The sequence below is a fragment of the Apium graveolens genome, chromosome 6 (assembly GCF_009905375.1).
Source record: "Apium graveolens cultivar Ventura chromosome 6, ASM990537v1, whole genome shotgun sequence".
Taxonomy (NCBI): Eukaryota; Viridiplantae; Streptophyta; class Magnoliopsida; order Apiales; family Apiaceae; genus Apium; species Apium graveolens.
In genome coordinates, this window is record NC_133652.1 from 248,683,643 (window position 1) to 248,693,236 (window position 9,594).

General features: G+C 32.8%; 1 protein-coding gene across 1 annotated transcript; it reads left to right on the forward strand.

Moving 5' to 3' along the window:
- The first annotated feature begins 1,483 nt into the window (after nt 1–1,483).
- Nucleotides 1,484–8,356, forward strand: LOC141667720 (uncharacterized protein At5g03900, chloroplastic-like). The gene is made up of 13 exons (XM_074474325.1): nt 1,484–1,949; nt 2,485–2,592; nt 2,704–2,804; nt 2,996–3,079; nt 3,952–4,009; nt 4,097–4,162; nt 4,728–4,814; nt 5,208–5,273; nt 5,601–5,734; nt 5,823–5,909; nt 6,007–6,070; nt 7,152–7,295; nt 7,837–8,356. The coding sequence occupies exons 1-13, from the start codon at nt 1,563–1,565 to the stop codon at nt 8,116–8,118; spliced, it is 1,668 nt and encodes a 555-aa protein (XP_074330426.1). The 5' UTR covers nt 1,484–1,562; the 3' UTR covers nt 8,119–8,356.
- Nucleotides 8,357–9,594: the final 1,238 nt, after the last annotated feature.

The window sequence follows — 9,594 nt, forward strand, 5'->3', positions numbered from 1 at the left end:
TAACAAATAAACTTAGCTGTAAAGAAACCTTTGCCTGGAAATATAAAGAGCGAAAAACAATATATGCAGAAACTAGGTGAAATGAGCTGCCAACAAATGATATTAACCGCTCATTCATAAAGCCACCGGCGGGGTTAGAATCGTAAAATATTCGGGACTAAAATGATTTATCGCTAATTTTTCGAGGTTAGCCGGAGCTTTAATTAAAATTTCTACAAATTTTTAATTAAAAAACGTGGCTTTTTTTAAAATCTCTCACAACAATCTTTAATCTAACCGGTACTACAGCTAAAGTTTGCACCTATCGGCTCTGGAAAAAAGGCTCCAAGATATTATTTTTTGGGGTTAAATGACCCTCAATGTCATTTTTTAAATTATTGAACCCAAATATCACTGTATAACACAGTTTCGTTTTACGTTTTTCTCTGATCCAAAAACATTAATTTGTTTGCCATTTTCCAAGCTGAGAAAAACATTGATTTGGTGCCGTTTTCAAGTTGAGAATTATGTTTTTTTTAATGACTAAACATAACTTCATCTTATGTTTTGTATACACAAACGCAATATTATCGCTTGTTTTTAGAGATAACATTAAATGCATCAACGTTTTTTTTAATATATTTTTTTTCCCAAAATGCTAAGTAATGTTATGTTTTCAAGTTTAAAATGCTACTTTAACGGGTATTTTATTCGTATATATAAATATATAAATATTTTTAAATCTTAAATTGAGAATTAGTAAACCCAAAAATATTAAAAAGTGGGTCCTAATTTAACAACTTTTAATATTTTAGGGTTCAACAATCGTTTTATAAATATTAAAAAATAAATTAATGAAACGTACAACGATTTAAGATTTAGGGTTAGGGCCTAAAACTGTGATTATTAACTATTTTTAATATTTTATGATTCACCAATTCTGAATTTGGATTTTAAAAATAATAAAATATTAATAGATATCAATAAAATACGAACAAAACATCACTTAAAATAACATGAAGGATCAGTATGTCAATTAAATTTCATAAAAAAGATAAGGATAAATAAAAAATAGTCCTAAATGTATCAAAATAAACACATGACATATTGTAAATTGTAATTAGTTGACTCATCTTAATACACGCACTTGGTGAAAACAACTCATCACAAACTGGAAATTTTGGGATTTTTTTTGGGATCTTAAAAATTACTCATAAATAAATGTACACACAAACAACAGAAGAAGGGAAAAAAAAGAAGCAGCAAGGACACCAAATTACCCAATGTCCTAATTGACCCATCCTTGATGCTCCATTTGGTATTGCTATTCGGATAACAGCTTTTGGTCTCAAAACTGCTATTGTACCATCAAACTTTTTTAAAAATATTATTTTTATATATTATATATTAAAATATATATAAATTAATAAAAATGATCGTGATCTAATTAACAGTTTTTAACCGTACTCGCAAACAGAGCATCAGAAGGTGAAAACCCTGTTGCCTCTTGTACATGGCAGAAATGAAAAGCAGAGTAAATAGATAAATATACACACATTACATTTTTATGTACATACATAATTATGGTGTCCCTGGTTGCATGCTGCAGGAATACACCACTCTCTTATTCCATTAACCCCTACAATAACAAACCTTCTCTCTCCCTCAAACCCTCCCCAATCTTGTTTTCTAGGTCACAATCTTCTCCGTTTTTACAAACTAACTCACACTTTCTTAAACATAACAGACTCTCTGTTTACGCTCCTCTCATTAAGGCTAGTACTGATGCTTTTTATTCTATTGACACTGATAACATTCCGTCTGATGTACGGAACCGGACTTTGGACGCTGTTGATTTTTGTGGCCGGAAAGTCACCGTCGGTGACGTCGCTGCCAAAGCTGGGATTAAGGTGGATGTAGCTCAGAAAGCTTTGCAGGCTGTTGCTGCTGACTCTGATGCCTACTTGGATGTCTGTATCTTCTTCTTCCTCTTCTTCTGATTTTTTTTTTAAATTTTGATAAATGCTCTCTCTCTCTCCCCCCTCTCTCTCCCCCCTCTCTCCCCCCCCTCTCTCTCTCTCTCCCCCCCCTCTCTCTCTCTCTCCCCCCACCTCTCTCCCTCTCTCGCCCCCCCCTCTCTCTCTCCCCCCCCCTCTCTCCCTCTCTCGCCCCTCCTCTCTAATGTGTTTTTTAGCATTTTAAGCTCAAAGTTATAAAATGTATATTATTTGTTATACAATGTAGCGTTATTAATTTATCAAGGTTTCGGAGAAACTAGTCAGGTTTCTGTTAGTGGTCTTTGAATGTTATAATGAGCTAAATTAAAATTTTTGCTAGATGAAACTAGTGACATTATGGAATTAGTTTTTTGAGTTTAAAGCTGTAACAACTGAAATTGTAAATAAAATATGTATAGTTTAAGTGACAAATAACATGTCACTTGTTTCTTTTTGGTCTGTTTGTATGTGTTTGATGTGGTCAGGGGAATTGTATTGCATGTAACAGGTTTCGGATGAAGGTGATGTTCTTTATATTTTTCCAGAGGATTATCGCTCTAAGCTTACATCCAAGTCCATTTGGATAAGATATGAACCTCTAGTCCAAAAGACCAAGGTAATTTTGTTACTTCTTCCTGTTAGTATTCCTTTGGAAGAATCGATATCAGGGATGTAGTTGTATACTTGTACATATGTTTGTAAACCAATTTATGTACTCAAATGCCAGTCTGTAGCTGATCGCGTGGTACGGTTTGCCTTTGGAGCAGCATTAATCGTTTCAATTGTTCTTGTTTTTGCTGCAATTGTTGTTATACTCGTGAGTAGAAGGTAACAGTTTCACATAATTTGGCAATTACAGAATCTTATACTATTGTGCTCTGAATTCTGATATGACTAGATTTGTATTATCAAATTTATGTCACATTATACATTGTAGTAACTAGTAAGACACTAGGAATATATTTGATAGCTCTATGTATCAGTGTTGAGAATGATAACGGTGATGAGGATGATGACAGTGATGAAGATGATGAAAAAAAGAGTAGAAGTAAATCAAGTAGCAGTAACCTGTTCTTTCTTGATTCATCACCTAGTTCCTTTAGGTAAAATCTCTCTCTCTCTCTCTCTCTCTCTCTCTCTCTCTCTCTCCCCCTCCCCCTCTCTCTGCATGTGTGTGTATTATGTCGATATCTACAGTAGTTGCAGATTCTTGTGGGAAATTCTTCACAACAATAAGCGTGCGTAGAAGTAAACAATGCGGTTATTCTACAAAGTGTATGTTCATTAATTTCTGGCCAATTGATACATTGACATATTGGATGTTGACAGTATTCATTTAAGTCTTGCAAGCGATAAATTCTTACCAGTTACCAGTAGTACTTATGTAGTTATTTTATATAATTTACGATATCGATAATTCTACGATTAAAATTAAGTCACTTAGTCTGACACTAATTCTCATTTAAATTTTATATTTCAAAAAGTTTGTCTTCTTTTTTGGAATCCAGTAAAGAATGATCCACACTTAACATTAATAGTCATTATAACAAAATATTGCACTAACTTAAACAAACTTATGTTGTTAGTGATGTAAGCTAATTTGAAATACATTTTGTTTGTGTGGTCCGTGTGAACTAGGTGGCGGTTACATGGTTTTTGTTGATTGATTAATTATATTTAAGAGTGATCTTGATATCTAGACACTATAAATTTTACAATAACCAACCAGAATTGATCTTGATATCTCGAAATAATTGTTATAAGTACCAACCAATAATGATTAGAAAGAGGACTAAGATTGTCGGAGGATCATAAGATCTCGATATAAATATCTGTAGGCAAAGCCTCTTGTGAGGAGTTTATACCCTGCAATTTATATGACTTGTTAACTATAAGCTTGCTTTGCTAGCCATATTTCTTTTTATGTTGACCCGATATTTAAAGAAATTTTACACTTTTCTCTGATTTCTCCTAGGTGGTTGGATGCGTATGTACCGCAAGTTGAAAGCAATGGGATGGACTTTACAGAAGCTGTAATTAATTATTCCTTATAAAGAGCCTACTTCATTTATATATTCTGCTTATATTGAGTTATAATTCTGTAAATTTTCGTCTTGTAGGTTTTCTCCTTTGTATTTGGTGATGGTGATCCGAATCAAAATTTTGAAGAAAAGAGGTGGAAATTGGTAATCATTGAGAGTCGAACTTGGTGATTCGAAATGTTTGCATTTCACTCGAGCCATATCATGGCTCTAATTCAGAATTGCACTCCCAAGTTTTAATGAAAATTCCATATTCATTAATAATGAACCTAGAGATTTAAATTTCATATGCATACCTCAATATTTCAGGCATACACATCCTCTTAGTTGTGTAGTTACTAGAAATTTGCATTTCAGTCATTTCTTTTTTAAGGAGTGGTAACATTTTCAACACAAATGTTTTTCCAGAAGCATCCGTGGAAAGTGTAATCACCTTGTTTTATTAGTCAAGTGCTATTTATTTTTCTTGATCTTCCTTCATTGATCAACAGATATCTACCTGTTCACTTCAGTAATCCCAATGTATTCCTAGAACTTAATCTCAGTTTTACCCCAGTGCAATTATTTTGTGGTATCCCCCAAGGTTTCAGCTTGTCTAGTCTTGTCTCGTAAAGTGGGCTTCACGCTAGTGGGATTTAGAAATCATTTATTTTCTGTCAAATGTTTTAGGATTGGAGAAATATGTGACAGCTAAGCGTTTATTTTTCAGATTGGACAGTACATTGCATCAACTGGGGGTGTTACTACAGCAGAAGAGCTTGCTCCGTATCTAGACGTAACTACTAAAGCACAAAAGGTATATGCAGGATTGTCATTACCAATATAATAGCGTGTCGTATAATTTTTTTTAGACAAATTGCATTTTAAATTGAATTATTTGATGTAATTAAAGTCATGTGGAAATGAAACAGAGTCAGATAAAATAGATTCACCGTGTCTGACGAGATATTGAGCATTCCGACGTTTCAAGTCTGTGGAATAATATGTTCATATTTCTTTCTTATTCATCCATATTTACCTGGTATTGTGATTACATGTATTTATTTCATCATTGAGGTTGATATACACACTGGCTTCCCTGAAGTACTTGATACTCCAAGCCCGCTGATATATTTGTCATCAAAAAATTTCTTAAAGGACGATACTCCTTACCTGAACATTTGTTTGTCCTTCTCTTTGTACATTTCAGAATGACGAGGGATATGTCTTACCTGTTCTTATTCGATTTGATGGCCAACCAGAAGTGGATGAAGAGGTGAGTTCAAATTGTGCATATGTAATAGACATTACAGTCCTTACTCTTCACATATTAGAAATTGGTTTTTTCGTATTCATAAACATGAAGCAATATGATTTTTAATTTTCTTTGATAACTTTGTCAGGTATCTTCATCTTTCTCTTTAAAAGTTATGTCTGTTTAAAAAGCTGACCTGCTTCTATAGTTGTATTAAACATAAAGTTGCACTTGCGTTCTAATTAATTTCATAGTTTAAATTTGTGTTCAGATGAGATATTTTACCCCTGCAAATGATCATTCCAAACTGGATCATTGTACATGATACCTTGCAATTATTTTATGCAGGGGAATATTCTTTATCAGTTTCCATCACTGCAACGAACTGCCTCATCCAATAGGAGAGGAAAAGGTCATCGTAATGGCATTGACAAGGTTGTGCCAAATGAGAAGTTTCTAAGGGAGAATTACTGGAATTTCAGGTTTCTATATATGGTCATGTTACTTCAACTTGTATAATATAGGAATTGTTTTTTACTCCCTGAAGCAATTACTGTTTTCACAATGTAGTATTACCAGCATGTACCAGAAGGTGATGGTTGTGGGCTTGGCTGTCCTTAATAACCTTGGTGTATTAATTCTTGGGGGTCTCTTAAGGTATGACTGACCTTCACTTCAGTTAGCCTGAGTCAATTCATTATTTCCATGTTACCTGTAAATGACATTGGCATTTTTGGTCGACTCGTTAATAAAGAGATAAGGAAGTTACGAAGATCGGATTCATCAAATTTGTGTCATACATATATCCTTTACTTCAGGTACTCTTTCAGTTCTTACTTGCCTTCTTAAAGTTGCTCTAGATACAAATGTTGCACATCTCATGTATATTCTAATGGATTTTACATTCATATCTGTTCAAGGAAAAAGACTGTCATATACTCGTATCCTTCTTTCTATCTGACTGCACATTGGCCTCTCAGTAGGGTATTAGCTCTTCGACTTAGTCCGTGGAGTTCACAAATTGTTGGAATTTGAACTCCATGGAAGTTAATATTTATTTCGATTTTGTTGTGGATTCCTCTTAAGCTAATTACTAATTTGTAATTAGTGATATTTTGGTACCTGATGCACAATGGATTGCATTGATGTACTAGCTTTTTTATTACGACACAGCTGAAAGTGACCAGTACATTATGACCTCGACAACATACTCTTTGGGTGTAGTATTGGTACCTGATGCACAATGGTTTGCAATGATGTGCTAGCTTTTTTTATTATGACACAGCTAATAGCGAGGAGTACATTATGACCTGATCAACCTACTCTTTGGGTATAGGATTGGTACCTGATGCACAATGGTCTGCAATGATGTACTAGCTTTTTTTTTATTACGACACAGCTAATAGTGAGCAGTACATTATGACCTGACAACATACTCTTTGGTGTAGTACAGTGGTGTTTTTGAGGGCATACTTGGATTTTTTTATCTGTACTTTTGTTGTAGCCATATGACTCTTATACTGTTATATGTATTATTTTATCTGAAATCTTTAAGATAAAATCTCCCTAAAGAATTTCAGGAAGCTGCTTCTCCCATGCATCTTCTTTCTTTGCAGCAGTCATGTAAATTCCATTTTTGTGCCTATTCCAGTTTTAATAATAATATATTATATAAGCCTTGTTGCTTTTACGAATATAATCAGTTAATTTTTTCTGGTATATTAATTAGTAATTGACCACATTCTCCTTTCTCTAATATTTTTAATATTTTTTGATAGTTTCTTAGATTAAAATCAATTATTTTCGCAGAACTAGATCCGAGCATTTGATTCTCTTGATATAAATGCAGTATTTGCTTAATAACCTCTTACAAATATTGAACTTTAATGAACTATGCAGATCTACGCTGTATCCTATGTTGTAATTCCCTTCTTCCGAGGTATCTTCATCCTCAAGATAAACGCTGATATCAAAAAGAGGAATCAAGCGAGGGAGCAACACGCTCTAGGACTTGAACATCCAGACGTCACTCTAAGACGGAAGGTAAAAATAAAAAATAGGGTTGCTTCCATATATGGTTATTTACTGCAGTTGTGATCCTTCAATTGGTAGCTTGAGAACGTCTTCTTAATTGTCTTCTATATTCTTTCGTATTATGAACCTTTTATGATATAAGTAGTACCATCTTCTGTTCAATGCAATAATAAAATGGAATGCTTTATTGTTTTATTTAGTCTTTGTTAAGTAAATGGAATGCTTTATTGTCTAGGTCTGTTATATGTATTTAAATTTTAGGATGATGTAGACTTGTATTATGATATATACGAGATCCATTTTAGCCTTCTTTGTAATGTGATCTTCCGTGATTGCAAGATTTCATATTTTAAATGTTGCTTCGTTTTATGTTATGGGGTGTTTGGGTTAATAGGAACGGTAACAAGGAAGGGTTCTTGAAGACATTGTATCTTGTCTGTACTATTGAAGTGTTGATTCGCAGTTCACAAGTTATGCCATTAGCATACAATTAGCGGAGTCATTGATGAAGTTCTTTACTTTACCAAGTTGTTCCTTTGAACTAATGCAGCTTCAGAATGCTCGAGATTTGGCAAAGAGGAAATTTGTTGGCAAAGATAAGGTTGTTTATAGTACCAAAGGGGACTCGGTTGATCAAAGTCTAGAGGCTGAAAAATGGGATCAGAAATTATCTAGAGGTAGAAAGTCAAAGGCTAAAGAAATTATAGAGATTAACAAGACGAAGCCCATTGGCAACAAAAATGCTGTCTACTCATTCGGTCAAAATGTAGACGCTGAAGAATCAGGTCAAAAACTCTTGGAGATGACGGAGAAATTCGAAAAAACTGACTAGAAAGGTACTTGGAATAATTAGGTAAAATGCTGACAAAATTTGAGAGAGAAGAAAGGGAGTGGTATTGTAAGATTTATAAAGAGAAGTAACATAATTTCAGTACAACCCTCAACTTAAACATATTAACTAGACCTGAGATGATGGTAAAATGTGGGAGTGTTGAGTGCTCTTGATGTATTTAGTTTTCCTAGGAATTGTATAAGGGAAGAAAACTCATGTCCATGGTTATATTATAATTTTGCAAGTTTTATTACAAGTAAAATTTATAATTCTAATAAAATTCACCGAAAGTAAACTAAATATAATAATACATAGTTAATTCGTATCTTATACATTTATATATATTTTATATTATTTAATAAATAAAAATTGACAAAAAAATGATTGACGAACAATATTGTCCTTGAAGTATCTGATTGGGGACATAATAACCCTTGAGGTTGAGGGTAGTATTGGAAGAAATTTTGATAAAAGGGTTAAAGTGAACAAATCTCATATTTCAAGGTTAAAATATATGATTTTTTTCTTTAAGGGTTTATGTGTACAATGTGTCATATTTTAAGGATTAAGTTATAATTAAGCCTTAAAAAAGTAACTCTAGGAGCTTATTGCTTCCTTAAGTTGTAGCTTGTATCTTTTAGTTTTTTTTTGCTAAATAGTTTACTCTTAGTTAAATACAAATTATGATGAAACATGTTGTATTTGGGATTTTTAGGAAGCATCTTCAAACTATATCTGACAATCATGACTAAACAGTTTTTTGAGTCCATTGGTCAAGGGTACTGCATCAAAAGAGAGTACTCGTCTAGTTCACTTCTTATTTACGGTTAAAACTATGTTCTGTTATCCATTTTATTCAACCAATACTCTCATGAACAACAATTAATATTAATTTTCATTTTCGAATTAGAGATATAAGTAATATAGACATATTTAGTTAAAAATAAAACAGCAGGAGTTGAAGATTTTAGTTTGTTGTAAGTTGTAACTGCCTCCTAGAAGGTTGAAAATCATTGTTAACTGCGCTCGTCAGTGGATCTAAGTAAATGCAAGTGTCCATCTCTTTTCACTTCCTATTTTTGATATGACTAATTAGCACTTTGCATCCCAAAACTTTGGCTGAATCTCATTTTAGTACTATTACTTTTAACCTTGACAGTTTGCATCTTAAATTTAAAAAACGGTGACTTTTTGCATTTTTTTGGTAGTTTTGCTGTTAAGTCAGACGTTAACGTTAATTGTCGGAAGGGCATTTTTGGTAATATTTTTATATTTCAGTTTGCATCCTAAAATTTTTCTCAAATCTTACTTTGCATCCTAGAGTTTTGTAATTCAGTTATAAAAAAATAATGGTTATTTCAAATCATCAAAAAATAAATCGAGTTATATTATTTTTTATCTTCACATTAGGATTTTAAAACTGTACCATTAATTAATTTGGTGTAGTTTATATAATTTTTAAGGCGGAATCTTTAC

Excerpts from the sequence above, each read along its gene's own strand:
- LOC141667720 (XM_074474325.1), top strand. The coding sequence starts at position 1,563 with ATGGTGTCCCTGGTTGCATGCTGCAGGAATACACCACTCTCTTATTCC. Across the intron at positions 2,593-2,703 it reads CTCTAGTCCAAAAGACCAAG|TCTGTAGCTGATCGCGTGGT; the intron begins GTAATTTTGTTA and ends CTCAAATGCCAG. Across the intron at positions 6,071-7,151 it reads ACATATATCCTTTACTTCAG|ATCTACGCTGTATCCTATGT; the intron begins GTACTCTTTCAG and ends TGAACTATGCAG.